Raw genomic sequence first — 25,710 nt, forward strand, 5'->3', positions numbered from 1 at the left:
CTGCTCCCATCTCATGTAAGCCAGTGGGACAGCGTGAGTGCGTGGGTTGCAGCGACTGACTCTGGGGTGGGTGAGCAGAGGGTCAGGCTGCGCAGGCAGGAGCATTGCACTTTTTGAGTCTGCGTGGCGGCCTACAAGGCCGGATAGGGAATTGGTGCCTGATCCGGATCTCCCTCCGGTGTCAATCAGGAGCAAATCCATTGAGGGCAATGGGGCTCCACAGGCGTGAATGGGACCTTGTCCAGACTAGCTGGTTTCAGCCATGGGGACAGCCGCACCTGTGCAAATCTTCAGTGCTCAGGTGGACGGGTTCACCGCCGATCCCCCGTTTGCACTGGTGCCTAGCGGGGTTGGGCTCAGGTGAGTTGGTATAAATAACAACTTTGCCTGTTTGCATTGAAGCTGCTACAGTGACTGAAACTAGGGCAAATCCCTAGTGGAGATAAGGCCTTGGGGGGGCGGGACCACCATGCCCCCCTCTCCCAACCTCACCTGCTCCAGGAATTTTGTCCCAAAAGACCGCTGCAGTTTGGTGCATTTCGATCTGTTTCATGATCTTATTAAGCCTTGAATGGCTCTTGGGGATCAGAGCTGGATACGAGGCAGCCTCCCAGCTCCGTGGCTGCCGCTGCTGAGCAGAACCGTGGCTGGGCCTGGGTGGCTTCTGCAGTAGCAGAGATTTCCCCGGGGCCGCCTCTCCCACCCGAGCTGGGATTTAACCTCCGGCAGGGCAGCAGCCATCAGGCTGGATTCGATTAGGGGCGGAGACGGGTCAGAAAACCATCACCCCATTGGTACCGTGTGCTGGCAATCTCAGCAGAGAGCCTGGGACGCATTAGGCCATGGAGACTGGAAAATCTTCTCCGAGGCAGAGACGGTGGGGGAGGCTGGGGGGAACTTGCTGCACAGCTGGGCCAGCTTTGGGGCGGCCAATCTTCCGGCTGCTAAGTTGGCTCCTTTCGGCAGCACTAACCCTTGTCCCTGAAGCTAAATGCAGACGGGGGGCAGACGGTTTCACTTGGACGACCTTGTTCAGATTGGAAGCTTTAGGGGCCAGCTTTGCCCTGTGTTTGTACAGCGCCTAGCACAGGGCGGTCCTAGTCCATGACTAATAATTAATAATCCCCTTGGTTTCTCGGATGGGCCTGCCAGCAAGGTTATGTCTTTAATACTCCCATCCAGTGAGAGGATGAAGGCCACCCAGTCATTTGTATGATGGTAACAGTTTCTATTAACCTTCCACCCGGGACGGGTTTGAAGCAGTGCCCAAGAGGCAAGATATTGCACCGGGTATCCTATAAAGAAGTTCCTGGGCCAGGAGATCTCAAGGACCCAAGACAGTGATCTAGGGATGCCACTTGGCATAAATGGGGGTGGGGGGGTTCTGCAGTGACTTTGGACTGGGACCTCAGTGCAAGATCAGGCCAGCAAAGGGTAGAACTGGGGTTGTTCAATTAAAATCTGAAGATAATTGAGAGGCTGCACATTTTTCTAAAAAATATGACAGGAAATACTCTCTTATGCCATGTGCAATTAGCCGGTGGAACTCATTGCCACAAGATTGTGCTGAAGCCCGGAGTTTGGTAGGGTTTAAGAGGACATTTTGATGGAGAATGAGTTACAACACTAAGAGGTATTTGTTTAAAAAAAAAAAACTTGGGAGGACTCAACCCCCCCCCCCCCCATCCCTCCCCACTTCAGGGCATGAGTCAGACACTAACTGCCCGAGTCGGAAAGAAATTCATTCTCTGAGGCCGAGTTGGACCTGCAACTTAACCATAACCCTTAATCCCTTCTTAACCGTAACCCAGTAGCAGCTGTAAAGACCTCACGTGTAGAAAGAGACAGTCCCTGTCTAAAAAGTTTGTCTAAATGGACAAAAGGTAGAAGGAGAAACAGAGGCAGGAAGTGACTACCCCTGACTTGCTGACTGACTTTGAGTAAGAGGTGGGACTAAAACTCAGGTCTCCTACTCACTAGGCCATACTGCCTCTCAGCAACTCTGCTCCCTGTAAAATGAGGCAGAGAACCCAACCCCTCCACAGCATCTGCAAACCTTTCTGCTCCTGGTGAGGCTTGTAGCGCACAGCCTGAGACACCACTAGTTTGTTGGTTGTCACCCACATGTCACATGAGGATACTTTCTCCAAGGTATCACCCGGGCTCTGTCAGGAGGGGCCAGATGTTGTGATGCTGTGAGACCTTGTTGGCCAAGTTCCAGCACCCAGCTGGCCAGGCATAATTTGCATATATTTACATACTTAAAGACCTACCCCCGTAACATTTGTGTGACCTTCCCCTGCAACATCATAGACGTTGACCTGTAGGTTATTAGGGGCAATACGCCAATACAGTCATAGGAGTATTGGGATCAAATATATCCGCCCAGCTCTATTGACGTGAGCAGCAGTGCATCTGTTGACACCAGCTGAGGACTGGCCCAACTCAAGTGGGCTGTCAGGAGAAACTTCCTAGCACTGACCTGCATTAGACTGTGCAATGACCCCCCAGGAGAAGTGGTGGGAAACCCAGTGCTTAGGACTTTTAAACCTAGTCTGGACAACCCGCTAGAAAGGGTGCTGGAGAGAGCTAGTCTGCAGTGGACCATGGAAAGAGAAACCAGAATCCCACTACTTGACTCTTCTCAGGGGCTTTTCCTGGGTAGATCTCAAAGCACTTCATGCAGGAAGCAAAGTGTCCTCTCCATTTTACAGGGAAACTGAGGCACGGGGCACTGATGGCTGGGACAGAATTCCTGCCTCCCTTTGACTCCTTTAAGAGTCCCGGCTAAAGTGACTCACCAAGGTCTGTGGCGCAGACAGGGATAGAAGCTGGTTTCCTGACCCTTAAGCCAACCGCATTAGCCACTAGGCCATGCTACCCAGAGCTCTTTTTCACCTCCGACTTCTCTGAAAATTGCAAAACAGCTTTCGTTTACCACCCTCCCCTCCTCCTTGTTTTCAATGTGCTTGTAACTTTTCCAGAAACTCACCCGTGGGGATGAATGTTCCTGGCTTGGTCTAAGCCAACAAGTGCATTTTGAGGGGAAAACGGAGTGCCTTCCCCAGAGTTGTGGTAGAGAAAGGGCGTGTTTGTGTTTGCAGTAGGGTGTGGGGAGAAGTAAATCCACTTTTCCCACTGTAAAACCATTGCAGCGTAGCTTTTGAAAACACGTCTCGCCTCAATGGGACCTTCAGTGGGTTTGCAGAGCCTTCGACAACGCGAATGGGTGGAAATTACCCCACGCAGAAGCCTCAGAACGCCCCAGTGAGGTGGAAAACAAGAGGGTTTGCCAAGGGGCATGTGCCTCTGATGCTACCTTCAGGATCCCTTCAATTGCAGGCTTGGAAGCATTGCTATGGAGCTATGCAATGCTGCTAGATACTAGGTTACTTTTTGGGGCCTAAGTGCACATGGGTGAAATTTCCCGCCATGCAGCAAGGACTGGGTGAGGATGGAGGGGAGTTCTGGACTCTGCTCGGGGTGAGTTTCACCCCAAGGCCACCGTTTCCTGCTGCTGTCCATCTGCACCAGTTGGTCTTTAAGCCCTTCGGCATGGAGACATTTCTTTGTCGTTATGAATGGTTTCTATTACTGCAGCAACGAGGAGTTCCAGCCATGGACAAGGCGCTGTACAAACACAATAGAAAGGTGGCCCCGGCCTTGCAGAGCTCCCTGTCTAAGCAGCAAAGAGGGCTGGAGACGGGCTTGCAGGGACCGTGAGACAAGGTTAGGGGATAGTCTCTTCCTTTCAAAATGCCCAGGGAACTAACGGCAAAAAAAGGTAACGCAGTGTTCGAGCGGCCTAGCCGAGGCAGCCTTCCGGTGAGCCCATCACCTTAACTCTGCCCCTGCCCGGCCTTTCCAAGCCCCCCTTCCAGCTGCCATGGCCAGACCAGCCGCAGACACTTTCCTCTGGAAGCAGCTGGGCCCGGAGACGACTTCAGCGCCCGGTCGCCCCTGGGAAGGAGCCTCCAGCCAGGTCACTCAGGTCTCTGTGCTGGGTTCCTCCGCTGGTCCATGTCCTCCCCTCCCCGCTGGGTTATCACACGAACACCCGGTTGCCTCTGCCCCCTGCCCTTCTCCTGGCTCCTAGCCCCAGGGGGCTGGAGGGAGGAGGCTGGGGGCAGGTCTCCGGCCTGAGCCAGGCAGGGGTCAGACCCCCAAAGCCCCCCCTGGCCTGAGGGTCTGAATCCCCCCCAGGACCCGGGGGTGGGGTGGGGGGGCTGCAGCATCCTCCTTGCGCCAGCGGCTCGTGTGCTCCCACCCCGGCCTGGGGGAGGAGTTTCTCCCCCCCCCCCCCCCCCCGGGGCTGGAGCTCTGCCGAGCCGCCCGGTGTCAGGCGCTCGCCAGCCGCGGCTGTCTCTGCGCAGAGCTGGCGGTGCCGCGCCGCGCCGGGCGGGGAGGGAGGAGCCGGGGTCGGGGCTGGGGTCCGGGCTGCGCCGCTGACCGATGAGCGAACGCCCCGCTCCCTGCGCGAGTGGCCGGGGCTGGCCCGGAGGCGGGGGCGGCCGGAGGAGCCGGCCGGGGGGCTCGGAGCGCGGCCCCAGCACACGCCGCGGGAAGCCGGCTGCAGCCCGGGGCCGGGCGGACGGTAAGGCAGCGCCGGGCGCGGCTGGCGGCGAGCTCGCCGGGCTCGCTTGGTGCCCCCCCCCCCCCCCCGGTCCAGTGCAGCCCGATCGCGGGGGGCGGGGCAGGGAGCCTTGCAGCGGAGCCCCGCGGGCCGGGGGGGCTGGCACTGAAAAGCACATCGGACCCGAGAGCCCCGGACCCTTGGGGAGGTGGGGCGGGTGTAAATGATCCCCCTCCGTCCTCATACCCCCCCCCAGTCCTCAGATCCTCCCATCCTCATGCACCCCCCGTCATCAGATCCCCCCGTCATCAGATCCCCCCGTCATGAGATCCCCCCCAGTCCTCATACCCCCCCTTATCCTCATACCCCCCTGTCCTCAGATCCCCCTGTCATCAAATCCACCCCGTCCTCAGATCACCCTATCCTCATACCCCCCCAGTCCTCATACCCCCCATCCCCCTATCTTCATACCCCCCCAGTCCTCAGATCCCCCTGTCATCAGATCCATCCGCCGTCCTCAGATCCCCCTCCATCCTCATACCCCCCCCAGTCCTCAGATCCCCCCATCCTCATACCCCCCTGTCCTCAGATCCCCCTGTCATCAAATCCACCCCCGTCCTCAGATCCCCCCTGTCATCAGATTCACCCCCCATCCTCAGATCCCCCTGTCATCAGATCCACCCCCTGTCCTCATACCCCCCATCCTCAGATCCACCCCCCGTCCTCATACCCCCCATCCTCAGATCCACCCCCCATCCTCATACCCCCCTGTCATCAGATCCCCCCCATCCCCTCATCCTCATACCCCTGTCCTCATACCCACCCCCCGTCCTCATACCCCCATCCTCATATCCACCCCCCATCTTCATACCCCCGTCCCTCTATCCTCATACCCACCCCCCGTCCTCATACCCCCATCCTCATATCCACCCCTCATCTTCATACCCCCGTCCCTCTATCCTCATACCTACCCCCTGTCCTCAGATCCACCCCTCTATCCTCTTACCCCCCATCCTCATATCCCCCCTCTATCCACCTATCCCCATACCCACCCACCCACCCATCCACACACCCCCTGTCCTCAACCCGCCCCCCCCCCCCCCGTCTCCATACCCCTCTCTCTATCCCTCTATCCACCTATCGTCATACACACCCCTCTAGCCATCTGACTGTGCGGGCATCTATCTCTGCAGTCAGATCTTTGTATACACACCTGTACATCTATCTACACAGGGAAGGGCATCTCTACATGCATGGGTCTATATGTATATCTGTGTGTAAATGTGTCTATCTGTGTACATATCAATATATGGAGACGTGTTTGTATAGAGGTATCTATGTGTATCAATTGATGTACATATGCAGTATCCAGGCGTATGTACTGAGGTGTATAGATTGATTTATGTACGTATTTCTGTATAGATCTAGCTATCTATCTTTCCTCTCTCATTTCCCTCCACCCCATATCTATCTATCTATCTATCTATCTATCTATCTATCTATCCCCAGACACCCCCTCTATCTATCTATCTATCTATCTATCTATCTATCTATCTATCTATCTATCTATCTATCTATCTATCTATCTATCACCAGACACCCCCTCTATCTATCTATCTATCTATCTATCTATCTATCTATCTATCACCAGACACCCCCTCTATCTATCTATCTATCTATCTATCTATCTATCTATCTATCACCAGACACCCCCTCTATCTATCTATCTATCTATCTATCTATCTATCCCCAGACACCCCCTCTATCTATCTATCTATCTATCTATCTATCTATCTATCCCCAGACACCCCCTCTATCTATCTATCTATCTATCTATCTATCTATCTATCTATCTATCTACCCCCAGACACCCCCTCTATCTATCTATCTATCCCCGTGCACCCCCTCTATCTATCTATCTATCTATCTATCTATCTATCTATCTATCTATCCCCGTGCACCCCCTCTATCTATCTATCTATCTATCTATCTATCTATCCCCAGACACCCCCTCTATCTATCTATCTATCTATCTATCTATCTATCTATCTATCCCCAGACACCCCCTCTATCTATCTATCTATCTATCTATCTATCTATCTATCTATCTATCTATCTATCTATCTATCCTGTAACTGTTTATAGCTCCATCCTGTGTAGCGGGCATCTTCCTTTTGTGCTCTTTGCATTCTCCAGTGCAGTATTTCCTCACTGCCCATCAGGAATTAGCCGTTGTTTATTCCGTGCCGAGCTGTACACGACTGTTCTGACCCTCTGTAGGCAATATATAAAAATAACCCCCCATCCAGGAAGGTGATCATAAGGCAGCCAGCTGGCTCCTGGAGCCCCCCAAATAACCCCCCTCAATTACTCCTCCACACACTCCATTTCCTAATCAGAGGGTTGTGCTGCTAATGAAGGCGCGGCCTGCTATTAGGTGAATTGGATCCAATAGGTATGGTTGCAATCAAGGTATTTTTGTTCAGAGCATGAACAGACGCGTGCAAACCAGGCGGGAGTTGTTAACGAGCTCTTGGAGTGGATGGGAATGTGTGTACGTGTGTGGATGCATGTGTGTGTCTGTGTGTGTATGTGTCTGTGTGTGTATCTAGAGTTCTATATATATACATACAAAAGAGAACTGGATAAATTCATGGAGGTTACGTCCATTAATGGCTATTAGCCAGGCTGGCAAAGGAGTGGGGTCCCTAGCCTCTGTTTGTCAGAGGGTGGAGATGGACGTCAGGAGAGAGATCACTTGATCATTTCCTGTTCGGTTCACTTCCTCTGGGGCACCTGGCATTGGCCACTGTCGGTAGACAGGATACCGGGCTAGATGGACCTTTGGTCTGACCCGGTACGGCCGTTCTTATGTTCTTATGTAGAGCAGACACATATGTTTAACTCTCTCTGTATATACATACATACAGGTCACACATACATGTGCACACGCATATCTAGAGGTCATACACACGTGTTTATGTGTATATTTATCTCTAGATCTCTCTCTGTATATATACATAGAGCACGCACACACACACGGCACACAACACACACACACGGCACACAACACACACGGACACACACACGACACACACACACACAGACCATTGGCTTGTGAAGCACCATGGGAACCCTTGACGCGGCCCCAGGCCTGCACTCAGTTGTCCAAGGCTCCTGTAACCCGAATGGTAGATCAAACTGGTTTGGGCAAACCATGCAGCGTAGGGGGTTGGGCGGACAGTGCTGGATACTGGAAGAACCCGGCTGGCAGTCCCACCTGCCCCCACACACACTCCACCTGGTGAAACCCAAAATGTTTCAGGCCCTGCCAAATGCCAGAGATGAAGGTGGGGCACAGTGGGTGCCAGGAGCACCCCCCCTTCTGGGCCATGCCCCCCCAGTACCAGAGAAGTGGCTTGGAGAGTTAATCGCCATGTGTTGCTCTAAGAATATGAAGGTCCCCCCCCACCCTGAAACTTGCCTTTTCCTGGGTCCTGTCTGCTCTGGGGACCGCAGGATAATGGCCTTGCTGTACGGATTCTGCTGGCTGGGGTAGCGAGGGGATGTCCTGATGAAGGTGACCAGATGGGGTGCTGGGTGCCATCTGACTCCCATCCATCCTGGATGAACTGAGGGTGCTCGGCTCCTCAAAGGATCAGGCCCCTTGTAATCATCTGAAAACTGGGGGGAACCGATATTGTTGTCAGCAGCGGGTGCCTTGCCCCCACTTGGGCCGTGGGGCTTTCTGAGGTCCTTGGGACGTCCCTGGGAATGAAGGGGCAGGACAGGGACGGGCCTGTCCCGTCACCCCGACAGCTCGGTGCCCACCTCTGGCCTTCATATCATGAAGAGCAAGAGAGCCCAGCCCAGCGCTGTGTCCTGCACACGCCAACCCAAGCGTTGGCACATGAGCTGGCAACGCCCGGGGGCTGGGCGGAGTTTGCAGAGGAGGGGGGAGTGATGCCTAGGGGCTGTAGACCTGTCTGCTCGCTCGCTCTCCCTGCACCCCTGGGAATTTACCACCTGCGATTGCTTCTGTCACCTCCTCAGCCCAAATCTACCCCCTTGCCAAGCAGGTCGGGAGCCCTCAGGCCCTGGGTGAGGCTGCCCAGTGCCACCGGTGATCTCCTCACAGCCTCCTGAGGGGCCTTGGGGGCGCAAGGGGGGCTGCAAGCTTGGCGGGGCGAAGGCACCAGTGGCTCAGGGCGAAGCACAGGGATTTTGCACCCAGGGGCTGGTGTCACCCGGTGAAGCAGAAGGTGGGAGGGACCCACCTCCCCTGCTGAGGGGCTTCTATCGCCCCCCGTTACCATGGGGCCCAAGCGCCTCACAATCTTTGAAGTATTTATCCCTACAAGCCGGCGGGGATGGGGACGGCTATTGTCCCCATTGCACAGATGGGGAACTGAGGCACTGCCCCCCCCACCCCACTATTTAAGCACCTGACTCCCATAGACATCAGTGGGAGTGAAGAACCTAAATCCCTTTGAGGGTTCGGACCTAATCAGCTCACCCAAGGTCACTGAGGGCATCTGTGCCAGAGCCGGGAATTGACCCTTGTCTTCTGTGTCACAGGCTGGCACCCCAACCACTGCTTTACCCTTTGGCCTATCTCGCCCGTCCCCTCATTTCTCTGGGATGTGCCCACCAGGGGGTAGCTGGAAACCATGGCACCAGAGTGGAACCCTTCGTGTGATTTGAAACAGGGGAGATGGGGATGGATGTTGTCTGCTGCAAGTCTGGCTGTGTCTCCACTGGGGAGATGTAGCGTGGTGGTGGGCTGTGTGCTAACATGAGCTTAACCCTGAAGTAGCACTTAGTTTGGACATGGACAAATGTGTTAGCTGCTCGTGGTTAAGGCCAGAGTCCCTCGTTGCCTGGACATGACGGTCCCTTTCCAGGGCAAAATCATATTTATTATAATGCTAGCCTCCAGAGTTCCCAGCTGAGATCAGGGCCCCGTCATGCCCGGCGCTGCCCAGACACACAGTGAGAGACAGGCCCTGTCCCAGCTGAGATCAGGGCCCCGTCATGCCCGGCGCTGCCCAGACACACAGTGAGAGACAGGCCCTGTCCCAGCTGAGATCAGGGCCTCATTGTGCCAGGCGCTGCCCAGACACACAGTGAGAGACAGGCCCTGTCCCAGCTGAGATCAGGGCCCCGTTGTGCCAGGCGCTGCCCAGACACACAGTGAGAGACAGGCCCTGTCCCAGCTGAGATCAGGGCCCCATTGTGCCGGGCGCTGCCCAGACACACAGTGAGAGGCAGTGCCTGCCCCAAAGAGCTGGCAATCTAAATGGACAAGACGAAGGGCAAGAGGGAAACTGAGGCACAGAGCAGTAAAGTGACATGCCCAAGATCACCCCATAGGTGAGTGGCAGAGCTGAGACTAGCACGCAGGTCGGCTGGCTCCTAGCAAAGTGCCCTCACCACTGGGAAACACTGCCTCTCTTAACATGCCTTCTAACACGGTCCATTTGCCCAGTGTAGACAAGGCCGTCGGAGAGCTCTGTAGTTTAAAGGGTGGCTCAGTGCTTGGGTTCGGAACAGCAGAATCCTCTGTGTTCAACGCTTCAAACCCCGGCCTTTGTCTTTCCGAGGACAACAGAAGAGAAATCCCTGGCGTCTCCTGGCTGGTTCCTCTCTGTCCAAGATCCCAACTGCCTGTTCAGCAGGCCTGGCAAACTCATTCCACTGACGTTTGAATCCAAGCTAAGCTCAGGAGGTTGAAAGCCTGGCTCCGGCTGGGCCGCTGTTCACGTTCCGCTGAGGAGAGAGGCTGGGGACAGGAGAAGGTCGGCTGGGGGGAATGTGGGAAACTGCAGCAGGGAAAGGGAGCAGAAAGGAGAGAGAAGAAAATGCAGGCAGGTTTTGTGCAGTGGCCAGAGCCCCCTGTGCTGGCCTGGATTTCAAGGCAGAGAGGGTCCCATCCTAACACAAAGCAGGGGCTGGCTGGGGAAATGTGTTTGGGTCTGTACCTGGACCTGCCCTTGGAGGGAAAAACCCGTGAGGTTAAATGACAAGGGGCACAAAGGGTGATGGATCCGGAACAGTTTTGCAGACCCAGAGTATCAGTTGAGGGGTTCACACCCCAACAGCCTCCCAGCCTGCTCCCCAGCCAAACACGCACACACAATCAGACCAGCCGCTTGTCCACCTGGCCGCTCCTCCCTCCCCAGAAGTGGCTGGTTCAGGTGAGGCCACGTTGTTAGGGGAGCTCAGCTCCCACCGAGGTGGCTGAAGGATGTGGCCAGATTTTCCAAAGTCCTCAGCACCCATTAGCATTAACCACAAGACTAACCCCCCCTCCCATAGTATCTTGGGTTTCCCTTACCCCTTTTGCCTCTAAGGAATCGCCTCGCCCACCACTGAAATGCAGCCATCTCTGGGCTGGAGCGCAGTGGCGGATTAACAAGTCCCTTTCCAATGCCTTACCACAAGCCCATCTTTCCTGGGTCCCCCTGTTCTGTCTTTCACCAGCATTACATTAACTTAGAACAACGCCTAACCAGCGATGGTTTACATACCCAAACAGGGCTGGGGTGGGGGTAGGGAAGAGAATCACTAAAGCAGCCAGACTGGGAATTAAAGCAGCTGGTGAGGTGTCAGATGTGCTAGGGGGACTTTTCCATTGCTGGCCTGTGCAGGCCCCTTTCCCCCCCTGTCCTCGCACCGGTTCCCCTCCCAGCTGCTCGGACCCTTGTGAAGGGATCAGGATGTTTTGAGAGCACGAACCAGCCTTGCCTAGCCCAGCTAGCAGATCAGAGGGGCCTTCAGCCTGCAGGGGCCCTGGAGCAGGGGAAAGACAAAGGGTTTTATCATCTGGTTAACCCCCCCTTGCTGCCCCACAACAGTCTCCTCTGTGCTGATTGCTCCATGGTCCAGCTGCCTACTCAGAGCTTTGTCTGCTCAGATGTTCAACTGGGGCCAGGTTTTCACAGGCCCTCCGTTCCCATTGTTCTCAATGGGGCTCAGCTCTCCATTGTACTGGGGAGGAGGGGGGTGGATTCTCCATTGTTCTCAATGCAGGGGTGGATTCTCCATTGTAATGGGGAGAGGGGTGGTGGATTCTTCATTGTTCTCAATTAGGCGGGGGGGGGGGGATTCTCTGTTGTTTTCAGTAGGGGATGGGGGTGGATTCTCCATTGTTCTCAATGGGGGAGGGGTGGTGGATTCCCACTGGGAGCTGCTGGGTGCTTTGGAAAATCTGGGTGCCGATGTGGTTTTGTGTCTGTGATCTGAACACCCTGGGAAGATGGGCGGAGACTGAGCAAACTCATTACGCACAGGCCACCCAAGAGGTAACAGTTGGGGGCGGGGGAGGTTGGAGCTGGTGATCTGAAGCCGATGGTCTCTGGGAGAAGCATTTGTTTCAAGGCCTGGAGCAAGAGCTGGCCTAGAGAGAGACAGGGCAAGGCACGCCTGGGACTCTGCCAGCCTTGGGGTGTGGGGGAGCCCCCGTCCAGCCCAGTATTGGGCTCTGAGATGTTTGTGTATTACTGAAAAACAAAGGACGTCCAGCTGCCACGTAGCTGCCCCGAGACTTCAGCCTCCCATCTCCAGGGTGCTTGTCTTCACTTGCAAAGTAGGCCCCAACGTCAGTGCATGACCTTGCCGGGTCAGGGTAACTAACACTGTCTGGGCTTGATTCTCACGTCACCTGCTACTTGTGCGGCCGCTCACACCAGTGCAAAGTGGGTGCACAAAGTTTACCATTGTGCCCTGGTAGCATTTCACCACCACTTCACACTGGCATCTCTGAAGCAGGGCAAGGGGATCAGGTCCTCAGGGCAGGCTGGGATTGTTATGGTTAAAAATCCCTTGGGGACCAGCTGGGATGGTGTTAATCCAACCGGCCCTGTCTACACGGAGCGCTGGGGCTGGGCTATTTGCAGGAGTTCGGCACCTGTCTAGGAATCTACGAAAGTGACCAGATTTTCCCCAGCGTTCTGCACATTGGGGGCCCTGCCTTGAAAACCTGGCCCCAAGCCACATTCAGTCTCCTGTTAATTACTGGGTCTATACTGCGGCTGGGGGCGAGATGCCCCCTGGATCCCTGGGGCTGGGGGCTAGCCTGTGTCTCCGATGGAGGCACGACATCCACGCCGCTATTTTTAGTGCACTAGGTCGAGTCTGTCTCTCTGGCTCGCTCCCAGCTGCAGTGGAGATGCTCTTGTTGCAATTGACCGAGGAATGATTCTAATCCCTGGCTCTTATCATCAGTCACGCTCAAAGCGCTTTACAAAGCAACTGTCAGGCTCGTGATCCCTCTTGCACAGATGGGGAAACCAAGGCACGGTGGTGAAGTGACGTGCCCAAGGTCACCCACCAGGCCAGTGGCAGGGCGGGGAATAGAAGCAGGTGTCCCTATTCCTAGCACAATGCTCTATCCACCACACCACACTGATGTCCAGACTCAGGTGCAGTCGATGGGGCAGATTAGCTGCAGCACCTCCCCAAACCTGCCTGTCCCCATTCACTCACCCTGGCTGTACCCCACTGACTTTCACTGGAGTTGCTCGTGAGGTGCAGTGGCTGGTGAATCGGGCTGTCTTACACGAGCTCTCTGTTGTTTGGAGCGATTTCCGTCAATAATTGATGGGGACGGCAGAGGGAAATTTCTGAACGGTATTAAAGAATCTCCAGCGGGATTCAGGGCTGCTGGGTAATGCAATACACCAGAGGGGTGATTAACCGCAGCTCCTGGTGGGTGCTGTTGTTTTTCACGCTGTCCCCGGGGTTAGGAAGTGGCTGATCAAAAGTGTCTTTCGCTGCCGCCGCCGTTAGAACAGCCACAAACGCCTGTGTGAAAATGGCAGCTGCTCGCTCAGCAGATCTGCAGCTTGTGTGTCTGTCGGAGACGGAGTCAGGTCTGCTGACTTGTGTGTCTGTCGGAGTCAGGGCTGCTGACTTGAATGCGGCAGTGGTGGCTTCACTCCCATTAGCCCTCCAGGAGGTGTTATGAACACAATAGATGAAAGCGACATGAGGCAGTGTGGTCTGGCAGAGTGGGCATCAGGACTCCTGGGTTCGAATCTCAGCTCTGCTACTGACCTGCTGGGATGGGGAAGTCACTTCCCCTCCCACCCTTTGTCTATTACGTGCTGAGCTCTTCTGGGCAGGGCCTGTCTCTCACTGCGTGTCTGTGCAGCGCCTGGCACAATGGGGCCCTGATCTCAGCTGGGGTGCCTGGGCGTACTGTAATCCCAGCAATATTCTGTCCCGGAGGTCACTAGCAACAGCATCAACTGGCTTCTGACTGTGGAAGCTTTGGGTCCAATTCTCTGCGGCCTGGGGCCATCATTTACCGGTATACGATGCTACGAGAGCCGGGTGCCTTTGCATTCACTGGGCACTGGTGTGAATGACTGCGCGAGGCCCAGAGGAATTACCTCCCTTTGTTCCCAGTGTTGCTATAAGTCCGAAGAACTGAGTAGGATGTTTATGTCCCAGGTTGCATTTGGCGCTGCTAGTTACAAAGAATCCTTCCCTTTACTTGTAAATTCGTACCGTTTCCCTGTGCGAAGGGCAGAATGCATATACTGAGTCTAAAATAACCTTCAGGAAAACGGAGGCAGGAAAGGACAAATGAAAAGTCTCCATTGGCGAGAGCACGGGGGGGGTGTCTCATTGGTCTGCACTGTGCACGGAGCCCCACATGGCTGCTGAGCCGAAGGCCCCACAGTTTCACAGCTACCTCCGCCCCATGTCAACAGAGCAAAGCAGGTCAAGGATGGTGCACGTGTGGGGCTCCCAGTCCTCTACCCCAGCCCCTGACTTCCCCGTAGGCAGAGAGGGGAGCTGCCTCTCTGTGACCGTCTCAATCCTCAGCTTGTCTGCTAAGCCGGCCGAGAGCCCGGCTGGCTAGTGTTGGTGAATTTAGTGTCCTCCTGCTACTGGACTGAGAGCCCCCAAACTCGGTCCTTTCACCTTGGACGGCGACGCCACTGGCTTTCTGTCATCGCTGAACTGAGTCAGCTCCAAGCCGGGGCCCCCAAGGCAAAAGGGGGCAGCAGCCAGCCAGCCCCCGCCCCCTCAAAGACTGTGATCTTCCAGCCAACCCTGCTACAGATGCTGTGCCGGTAGCAGCGAACTGGCCATATGGCTGCACTGTGGCATCTTATCAAAATAGAAAGTGCTGATCTATTATTGGGAAGTCCACCCCAGGCAGCAAGGCAGGCCCCAGCACTGCCTCCTGCACGTTCCCCGGCCCAGGCTGCTCTGGGGCAGGGGCCTGGGGCTTTCTCAATGGGGACAATGCCACAAGGACTCTTCAAGGGCAAACAGACGGCGCGGTTCTTGGGCAGTGCCGTCCCTCAGCAAGGGGGCTGCAGAGAGAGGGGACTGGGAGTCAAGGCTCCTGGGCTCTATCCCCAGCTCTGGGTGTGGAGTGGGGGCTAGTAGGTTAAAGCAGGGGGCTGGAAGTCAGGACTGCTGGCCTGGCCCTTTGCACAGGGGTGAATTTCATCCAATAGGCGGAAAAAACGGACCCTTTGCTAGCGATGAGAAGGGAATTTAGAAGAATGTGTGTCCCCCCCCCCGATTCCCCGCTCCTCTGGATGTACAGACCCCCTCCCCCCCCACACACACCTTTTTATTTTTAAATAGCTAAAACAGCAGCTGCTGTGCAGACGTGACCCACGGTGCCACTGCAGAGCTGCCTGGCAGTGCAGGGCTGCTTGGAAACCCAGATCGCCAGATGCTGCGAGTAATTTCCCCACCTGGCCTCTAGATCCATTGCCCGTTGCTAGGGAGAAACCGAGCTGGAGTGGATAAAAAGAAAATCCACAGGGTGGGGGGAGAAGTGGTTACCCCCTGCGGGTCGTGAGCCATCTCTCCTCTATGCCCAGCACTGGCACAGCCAGGATCCATTCTGGGGTGGGCACAGACCTCCAGCCCAGGGGTTGTCAGTGTCAAAGGGGAGATGGGAGTTAGCAGAGGCGCGTGGGGAAGGAAGAGAAGTGGAACTGGACTCCTGTGGGGTGGACTCAGGGACCGATGGGCGCATGACAGGAGTACCGAGGCCTTGAGAGGACGGGTGGTTTAGCTGCGAGGAGATTGCCCAGATTTTTAAAGGTGTTTAGGCACCTTAATCCCTTCTAAAATGTGGGCCTTAATCTTTCTGGGCCTCAGTTTCCTTTCTGTGAAATGGGGTTAATGACCCTTCCTTTGTCTAGACGGTGAGCTCTTTGAGGCAGGGACTGGCTCTCACTGTGTCTGGGCCGCGCCCGGCACAAGGGGGCCCTGATCTCAGCTGGGGCAGGGACGGGCTCTCAGTGTCTGGGCCACGCCTGGCAGAGTGGGGCCCTGATCTCAGCTGGGTCCCCTAAGTGTTAACGAAAGAACAACATGCAGAAGCCTGATTTTGCCACCCCCTACTCACCTGGCTAATTCTCACTCAAGTCAGTAACTCTATCCACTTCCATGGGATTATGCCTCTGGGTCAGGATCGGGCCCCAGGGGATGTGTACTCAAGTGTCCGGACCACTTCCAGCGCACACCCACCAGTTACCCGTTCCGAGACCTGGGATGGGGAAGTGAAACCTCCGTGGGGTTCCCCCCTCCATGCACACACTGTAGCCGGCCCTCAGGAAATCCCGGGTGTCTCAGCCTTCCCCAGCCCCCATTCTGCCGCTCTCCTGCCCCTCTGCACCAGCGCTGACAGCCATGCCCCTCCCTCCCCCTTCTGAGCCTGCTCCGGGGCTGTAGGCTTGCTCTGTGGAGCAAGAGGGTAGCGTCCAACCGGACCCACACTCCGATATCCTGCCAGCTGGGGGTCCTGCGAGCTCCTGGCTGCCTGACCCATGGGGGGGAGGTTGGATGGCAGCAGATGGAGGTTTCCCGGAGGAGGAGGAGACCCCTGATATGCTGAATCCAGGGGGTGGGGGAGATATTGGAGCGCTGGCTCCCCACCAAGCAGCACGTACCCCAGCCCCCACCCATTGCAAAGCAGGAGTCACCCCACGGGAGTCAGTCCCTCCGGCATGAAACCCAGGGAATCCTGGCCCCATCCCACGCCCAGCCAGCGTCTCCCCGAGCCCAGGGCTCCCTTCTGCGGCGTTGGGGGCGCGTGACAGCAGCGGGGGAGGTTCCGGCTGATCGCCGTTCCTCACCGCCTCCGCTTGGCTGGAGAACGCCCAAGGAGGCTGATTAGCATGCAGGGCCAGGCCGACCCTCTGCCAGCTTCCCTGGTGCAGCCGGGGAGCCGCACTGCCCGGAGTCCCCTTCACTTCCATGGCCCATCGGCAGCGTGGGCCCAGGCGGCGGGATGAGGAGAGGGCCCCATGCTGACAGTCAGGGGTTTATTCTCCTCCCGCTGCAGTGTGGGGCGGCAGAACCGATTCCTCCAGCACTTTCCCCGCACCAGCGACCTGTGAGGAGGCAGTGCCGGTTCCAGGATTGCCAAACCCCGGCCAGCCGACCTGGTCATTCTCCCTCAGTCTCAAGCTCCAAGACTAGCACAGTCTGGGTTGCCCTGTGCAACTGCTGCTTGCCAGCTGCCGCACTCCACCCCAGAGGTGGCTGCAGTTCAGCGGTGGGTGAGGTGATGCCATTGGCGTGCCAGGGGCCAGGGAAATCCAAGTGATTCGTGCAAGAGGGAGGCTGGCCAGCCAGCCAGCCTTAGGGTTGGGGGCGCTGGGCCAGGTTCAAGTCCTGGGTCTGCCACTGATCCTTATGGAGCCATGGCCCAGTCACTGACTCTGTGCACCTTATCCTCTCATCTGTGAAATGGGTACAGTGGCCCTGCCTTTGCCTCTCTTGTCTATTTCAAGTGTAGGCTCCTTGTGCTGCGGACAGTCTCTCCCCACATCTGCGCAGCACCCGGCACCATGGGGCCCTGATCCCAGCTGGGGCCTCGGGCACGAACATAACAGTCGTGCCCTCAGCTGCTGCAGCTTGAAGATTGACGACTGGCCTGTCTCCATAGCCCCGTCCCCAGCCCTTTGTTCAGAGCCTGCCTTTGAGCCCGGAGTGTAAGGTGACTAGATGTCCTGATTGTATAGGGACAGTCCCGATATTTGGGGCTTTGTCTTACATAGGCGCCTATTACCCCCCACCTCGCTGTCCCGATTTTTCCCACTTGCTGTCTGGTCACCCTACCGGAGCGTAACCCCTGCGTCCCTGTCTGTCTCGCTCTCACCACCCCTCGGGGCCGACCCTCCCGCTTGGCCTGCGTGGGTTTGATGAGCAGATCTGGGGAGCCCGGCGTCTTCCTTTGGAATGGGAGCTGGGGTCAGCCCCGGCTTCGCCGCTGGGCCCCCTCAGGGGCTCTGAACCGCTGCTGCTCCTGCCAGTGAAAAGCCGGGCCTGCATCTGTGCTTGGGCGTGTGGGACGATGAGAAGTCATGTGGTCTCGTGGGCACAGCACCCTCAAGCATCTCCTGCTGTGTGACCCTGGGCAAGGCAGGTGCAAACTCCGGGCCTCGGTTTCCCCCTCTCTGCAATGGGGATCATAGTGCTTAACAGCCCCTCAGCAAGGCTAGGGAGAAGAATAGAAGCTAAGGGCTAAGTGTGGGGAGATTTAACAGCAATGGAAACCTCTGGGTCCAAATGGGAGTTGCTGGTACGAAGGAGACAGGGGCCCTGTAAATGCCCCCGCCAGGGGTGGAGCTAGATGCGGGGTTACATCTCTTACGGCACAGCCCAGGGAGGGGGATTTATTCCACCTGTGCATCTCCTGCACTTGGGGGCTGCACTTTTTGGCCGCTGTCGGGGGAGGCTACCAGTTCTGATGGCCCTATGGCGCGATGGAGTAAGGCAGGCACCGGGCTGGGGGTCTGGTCTTGTTTCTTATAGACATTGGCTGGTCTGGGAATTGACCGTGAAACGGGGATGCTGATCCTTCCTTTCTCCCACCCAGTCTTTGCCGTTTGGACTGTGAGCATTTGGGGGCCTGTCTGTCACTCGGAGCCTGTGCAGCCCCCGCTAGGGGGCCCCTGATCATGGTTGGTGCTTCTGGATGCTGTTGAAATAGAACTAACAGGAGAAGACCAGACGGAGCTGGGGTTGGGAGGGGAAAGGACAAAGACTAGGATCTTGCATTCACGTAGGAGAGGAGTAATTAGGGGTCTGGTGGGTGACACCACAGACTAGATGGAGCAAACCATATGGCAGGGCGGTGGGACCCAGGGCTGGTGGGAGGATCCGGGGTGAGGGGACCCAGGGCTGGTGGGAGGATCCGGGGCTGGTGGGAGGATCCGAGGAGATGGGGAGGTGGAGTGCAGGGACTGATGGTTGAAACCGGTATGACAGATGAGCTGTCTGCCGCACTGGGTGGTCAAACCCTACAGCCAGTCTGTCCCCTCCCGCCCTGCTCTGCCCGTTCCATTCCTGCCCCTCGTCGTTCCTACCCTGTGACGTGTCTCTTTCTCTCTCCCTTTTTTCTCATCCCCTTCCAGGTGCGTCAGCATCCTCCGTTCAAAATGCCCGAGCAAAGCAATGACTACCGGGTGGTGGTCTTTGGAGCCGGCGGTGTGGGCAAGAGCTCCCTGGTCCTGCGCTTTGTGAAGGGGACGTTCCGGGACACGTACATCCCCACCATCGAGGACACCTACCGGCAGGTCATCAGCTGCGACAAGAGCGTCTGCACCCTGCAGATCACCGACACCACGGGTAGCCACCAGTTCCCGGCCATGCAGCGCCTCTCCATCTCCAAAGGCCACGCCTTCATCCTAGTCTTCTCCGTCACCAGCAAGCAGTCCCTGGAGGAGCTGAAGCCCATCTACCAGCAGATCCTGCAGATCAAGGGCAGTGTGGACAACATCCCCATCATGCTGGTGGGCAACAAGTGTGACGAGACCCAGCGGGAGGTGGAGACCAAGGAAGGGGAGGCCGTGGCCAAGGAGTGGAAGTGCGCCTTCATGGAGACCTCGGCTAAGATGAACTACAATGTCAAGGAGCTCTTCCAGGAGCTGCTCAACCTGGAGAAGAGGAGGAACATGAGCCTCAACATCGACGGCAAGCGGTCCAACAAGCAGAAGAGGACAGACAAAATCAAGGGGAAATGCAGCCTTATGTAAAGCACCGGACTGTCCCTCGTCTCTTCTCCGCCCTACAAGTTAAACATCGGCGTTGCCCTCCCGTCTCCCCCACTCCTCCCTCTCGCTGCATCTTATCACTGTGACTGCTCTGGGGAGCCAGCGATGCACGCTCACCCGGGACCGTTTCCCTTTCCGATTCCACGCTCGGTACGTTCCCCTCCCCTGGCGACGAGGGCCACGGTCTCGCTCTCTGGAAGGGGGATATGCAATACTGGGGGCTGGGGCTGGATCGCACACGTGCATTTCGGTTTCGTTCGTTTGCAGCGAGATGAGGGACGCGTGGGGGAAGTTGAGGAAACGCCACAGGAAGAAGACTCTTGATCAACGTTTTCTCTCTTCTCTTCCCCACTCTCTGGCTTTTGACTCCGTCTGTGGGTGCAGCCCGCGGGGAGACCTGTCTGAGCCTTGGCATGGACACTCAGCCCTTCATAGATACACTCACCTATTCCGGCACGAACTGAACAGAGAATGCTGCTAACACTGACAACTTTTAGCTGGGGCATAGTGGGGGGTGGTTTTTAATGCACGGGGGTCAGTCCTCATTTGGTTCCCTAACGCTGCCGAGACCTCAAATCTACAAGCGAGGGGGCAGAGGCTGCTCTCAAGCCCTCGCAAGACCCTTCCTTACCAGTCAAAGGAACACACACAATTCCCAAAGGGGTGATCTGATGTACGTCGCTTACCCAGAGACTTTGAAGGACTGGCAACGCGCTTCGTCCGTCCAGGCTGGAACACAATCCCAAGGTCACCGCGGCCCTGCTGGGGGTGGGGCCGCTCTCAGGTTGTTTGCCCAAGTTCCAAGAGACGCTGGTTAATCACAAGGACCTGGAAGCCGACAAGGACACCTGGGGTGGGTGCGATACCCCATCGGGCAGTGGCATTCAAAGGAGGGGTCTCTACGTTGTCGAAGGCCCTGGCTATTTGAACAGTGGGAGATACTGAAAAACAAAATGCATGTGATCGGCACAAGGAGGATTTTAGCTGGCCCTGGCCAAGTTAAAGAGAACGAGACACTAGCCTAGAGGAGCTGGCCAGGAACGGTCAAGCAGCAAGAAGAGACAGAACCCAGCTGGAAGGGAGTTATTTACTCCGAGGCAGCTGTGAGGTGGTGTCCAGCGAGAAGTGATCCCTTTCTCACCCCCAGCATTTGCCTTTTTCTTTTGTTGTTGCCAAAATGCCAAGTGGCACCAGCGCAGCGTGAGAGGTCGGTAGTGCGGAAGTGACACAAAGTATAGCACATATCTAGCCAGCAGTGGGGGCGAAAGGGCTAGAGGTGAAGGAGGAGGGGTGAGCGCCAGCACCTTGATGGTGTTTTGGACGCAATGTGGAGCCGGTGGGATTTTCAGGGCGTTGAGGGATGAGGGGCAAACTGATGGGCTGAGCCAGGCCGGGCTATGCCAGGCTGGACTGGGCTATGCTGGACCGGGGCATGCATGGCAGTGCTAGGTTTGGTAAGAATCTCAGCCTGAGGTGGAAGGTGTGACTGGGGGCTGCCTTTGGAACATCTGCCCCTAGCACCACTGTTTGTGCAAACAGTGTATTTCCAGGTGCAAGCAGGCAGCCCTTGGTTCACAACAGCTGGTGGTGGTGGTGCAAAACAGGCTATGGTGCACACACAATGGGTGGAGACAAGCATATGCACGCAAAAACTGGGCACCCGCAGGCTTGATTGCCTATTGGTGCTTGCACTAATGCGTGTTCTGCGCACATGCAGTTTCCACACTTCCCCTTTTGCACGCACAGTCTCCTGTTTTTGCACATGGACTAGGGGCCTGCTTTGCAAATCTGGCTGGATCTCTCCAGCTAGAAATGTCTGAATCCCGAGCTGCTTCCTAGCCTTCCTCCCCCAGCAGCCACAGACTCTGCAGAGGGCCACGGTCCAGCTCTGTGACGTCTGAGTCAGGAGCTGGGGGGAGGGGAAACCTTTGCACTTAAACCCTCATACCAGAGTGAGCGAGCCAGCGGCCACGGATGGCACAAGGTCTGCTCCAGTGGGTACCACCCAGCTTAGAAAGACCTTCTTCCCTGCTCTCCCAGTACCACCCTCCCTCCCTGCCAATGCACAGCAGCCGTGCGCCCCCCACCACTGGCCTCCTTTGTAGTGACCCCTCCTCCGTTTAAATAGCGCTCGGATCTGCTCCAGGGACAGCCCCAAACACTGCAGCAGGCAATGCCAGTACTACAGCGGGGCGGCCAAGGCGGGGGTATTTTATCCCTACGCTCCCTAGGGAATTGCCCGTTGGGCCCCAGGTCCGACGGCTGCAGATGCTCAGGGGTAGCCGTGCCAAGTGGGGTGACCCCAGGCCCATCCCAGCTGGACCCAAACCCTGCACCCAGCCCCTGTGGTTGTAATAGGCTGACCCAGAACTCTGCCCCACTCTGGCTGCAGATCCAATCTCTGCAGCCTGGGCCCTTCTCTGCGGCAGAGCCCCTTGAGCTCAGCCCTGCCACTCACCAGCCCCCTTGGCTCTTGAACCCTTCACAGCCCGGAAGCTGCCGGCCGAAGCACAATGTGTGGGGCTCCTCAGGAGCCCTGACCTAGCACAATGGCGGGGAGCGCTGACGGGGGCCCCCCTGGGTTTGTGCTGCTGGGCCCCGGGGAACGAGGCCAGGCCGGCTGTACGCGCCGCATGCTGGACTCTTGGAAGTCTTGCATACAAGGCAGGTGTGGACCTGGGCCCAATGGCCTCTCCCTCCACCCCTCCCCCAGCTGCCTTGTTGGGGTCGCCTGCCAGTGGCTTGATGCCACGGTGACGGGCGCCACTGGACATCACCACGGCCACACGGATGGAGCCGGTGAAGGAAGCAGCACGGGGGGTGGGGGCAGCCTGGCAAACCCCAGGAGAGTCCTAGTTCAAAGCAGCACCCGAAGGGGAGAAGTTCTGACCAGATTTTACCCCGTGCTCCAGTGGGGGCAGGACTTGGCCACCTTGAGCCTGCAGAGTTGGGCTGCAAATCTGTGCGGGGCAGCCCGCCCCTGGCTCCGCTCCCCTAGCGGGAGTAAATCCCCACTGACGTCAATAGGGGCTGCGTCGCTTCATGCCAGCGGGGGGGATCTGGCCCCCTCCAGCCCTGCATACTCAGAGACAGCCACAAAAATGCCTAGTAAGGGGGTGGGTCTGATCGCAGAGAGGGCAGCTGGGTGTGGGTGTTGGGTGTGCAGCTGGAGGAGGAAGAGGGGAGGGCTCTGTCTGAACCCCCGCCCAGCCCCTCGCTCCATCAGGCAGGGCAGGATCTGGGGGCTCCCTTCGGCCCAAGGACTCCGCAAGAAGCAGCTGGAATCCCGCCAGGCACTAGCCGCGTTCCCTGCCGAGCTTTCTCCTTGGATGGCTTAGCCAGGCGGTCCCCTCCCGCCTCCGCACCGGGGAAGGGATGTTCTGCTCGCCCAAACCCGTCCCCTAGGGGGCGCTGGGGGCCTCCTCACCGCTAGGGGCAGCTTGTCCGCTGGCGAGTAGGAGGAGTCTCTCCGCATCGGGGTTCGCCGGCGGCTCGTTCCTCCCCCTGGCTGACCCATCCACATCACCTTGAAACGAGGCCCAGTAATAATCATAACGAGGAGCAAGAGGTTCGTTTACACGTGTATCTCGCCCGGTCATATGATATTGAAGCTAACGTCCTCCCAGCTAAGAGACTGGCGTCTTGAATATTGTATGGTGCTTTGAAACTCAACTCTCGTATCTTGCATTGTAAATACCAGTCCTGCCTCGACCCCCCTCTGACGCCAGCATGAGATCAGTAACTAGCTCCCATGCATTACTGGCTTTTTAAAACAAACCGAACAAAGAAAGAAAGGAACAAGACGATATTACAATGTAGCCTTTATTCTAGAACTAGTCTTCCTGAAATAAATAAATTACTCCTGCATTCCCGCATGGTTGGTGTGATCAATGGCTTATAGCATGGCCTGGCTGGGAACATCTGATCTCCCCCAGGTGGAAGTATCCGGAGCTTGATCCCTCATCCGTCTGGGTCGGTCACTCCTGGACCAAGGGTCTTTGCAACCAGTCCTTTGGCTCTGCCTTGCCCAATTCTGTCACTTCCCATCTCCCCTGGGCGAGGGCTGCCATGCCAACCTTGGTATCCAGCTTCCAACCCCTTCCTTCTAAACAAGGGCTCCGTGGCAACCTTCCCAGAATCCCTCCCCTGCCAAAAGGCCCCCTGGAGGAGTGCTTCACCTGGGGCTAGAGGCTGCCTCCTTTGCCCCAAGGCGGGAGGTGCCTGCCCTAGACTCCCCACTCCCCCCCCACCGTGGAGGACACAGCTTTGTGCCTGGTCCGTTCCACTTATGAACCGGCAGCTGGAACGCACCAGCACGGGGTTGCTCTAGGGCCAACGGGGCCTGGCGCAGGGTCAACGGACAGGGCCACCCCCTCAGCCCAGTGCCGAATGAGACACAGCGGCCGAGTCCCACCTGTAAGAGCGGCCTCCCAGCTGGCCAGTCGCTTGGGGCCTGGAGCCACTGCCCTGTCACCAACCACCTCCGGAACCCCACCCATCAGCCCAGATGGGACTCCTAAAGGGACTTCCCCCTCGGCAGCTGTCCCTCTCCTTTACCTGCTGGCATGGGGGGGCGGGGGGGTTACAGCACCTTGCTTCTTTATTAAGAGCCAGGCCAACCCACATTTTACCACCTGGAGCCTCAGGGCGGGCGTGCTGATAAAGCGTTGGGGATAAAGCGATAAGAAAGTGGGAGGGGAATTTTCTGCTCCGGGGGCCTGCTGTCTTTGTCCAGGCAAGAGAGGACCCTCGGCCATAGGCTCCCACCCCCTGCAGGGTACAGAGGCTCCTGCATTCTTACCCCGCCACCCCTCCAACAATGGGCCCACGAGAGCAGCGTCATGGGCACTGTTCCCATATGCCCCCCCCCTTCCCCGTTCTCTGAGTTTCTGCGGATACGGAGCAGCTGGCACCTGGACGCCACAGCTCGGTGAGTGACACGGGAGCTTTGCTATAGGGGCGGGTTGGTGGGGAGCCTGACACCTCGGTGCTTGTCAGCTCTAGAGTCACCCCCACAGGCCCCGAGCTCCAAAGTGGGGGCGCTGGGGCAGGGAGCAGGAGGGGTCACCACCAGGCACTGGTGCGCTGCTCAGCGAGGGCCCTTGTCCAGGCAGAGGCAGGGCAGGTGTGTGAGAGAGATGGAGCGGGAGTGTCTGAGGGGCTCAGATGCATTTGAGTGTGTGTGTGTGTGTGTGTGTGTGTGTGTGTGTTTCTATAGGAGCCTGGGGCTGGGAATGTGCACAGGGCCCCGGAGCCAGGAACAGCGCCTGGCACCCGCTGGGAATCTAGGAGGCAGAGGCCGGCTCTCAGGTGATGTGGGTGAGGAGGTTACCTGTCCCCTCGGCCCGGCTGGGCAGGGACACTGATCCAGGGTGGCACATGGTGCCCAGGGTAAGTGTCTCCCAGCATGCAGTGATGTCCCCCCTCCACAGGCATCAGCTTTGGGAACCTGCTAGCATTACACCCAGGAAATGGATGCCTTGCACTGCACCCCCCCACACACATCAGCCTAGTATCAGGGCTCAGCCGGGGGGGGCACACCTAGACCTCTCATACTGCTAGCTGGAGGGGGGCGTGGTGTGTCAGAGTGGGGTGCAATATGCCCCTCTGGGGGACAATGTATGGGGGTGATGTCTGTAGGGCAAGCAGGGGGTGAGGGGGTCAATACTGAGGTGATGGGGCCTTAGAAACCCCCGAGGGCAGATCAGTGTTATTTATTCATGTTTCTGGAGACCCCAGCTGAGCTCAGGGCCCAGGGTGCCAGGCGCTGCTCAGACACACAGGGAGAGACCGTCCCTGCCCCGGACCGGCCGGTGTAGCTAGCCCGGCATAGTTCCCCGGGGGGACACTGTCTCTGGACAGCTGTGTGAATCCACCCTCTGCCTGAGTCCAGATTGATTCCCCTGTCCTAGACAAACCCACAGCAGAGGAGAGAGACGCAGGGCGTGGGGGGGGGGGGGGAGAGAGAGGAAGTGATTTGCCCAAACGACAACCCCTGTGTGGGGTGAACGGGGCAGGCGAGATGCATGAGCCAGATGGGGGCAGGATGAGAGGGGAAGGGGGTGTGAATAGACACAAGCAGGTGTGCTTGCATAG

General features: G+C 57.2%; 1 protein-coding gene across 2 annotated transcripts in view; it reads left to right on the forward strand.

Annotated features, from left to right (window-relative positions):
- DIRAS1 (DIRAS family GTPase 1) overlaps positions 1-23,481 on the forward strand; it is a 35,960-nt gene extending 12,479 nt beyond the window's left edge. The window contains exons 1-2 of one of the 2 annotated variants that reach the window (XM_065578507.1): positions 4,294-4,594; positions 18,976-23,481. In XM_065578507.1, the coding sequence (XP_065434579.1) occupies positions 19,000-19,596 (597 nt within the window). In that variant the 5' untranslated portion in view covers positions 4,294-4,594; positions 18,976-18,999 and the 3' untranslated portion in view covers positions 19,597-23,481. Of the gene's footprint in view, positions 1-4,293; positions 4,595-18,975 lie in introns of those variants that run through there. The other variant, XM_005278920.5, reaches the window with a different exon arrangement.
- The last annotated feature ends 2,229 nt before the right edge of the window (positions 23,482-25,710 follow it).

Source organism: Chrysemys picta, chromosome 25, assembly GCF_011386835.1.
Source record: "Chrysemys picta bellii isolate R12L10 chromosome 25, ASM1138683v2, whole genome shotgun sequence".
Lineage (NCBI taxonomy): Eukaryota > Metazoa > Chordata > Testudines > Emydidae > Chrysemys > Chrysemys picta.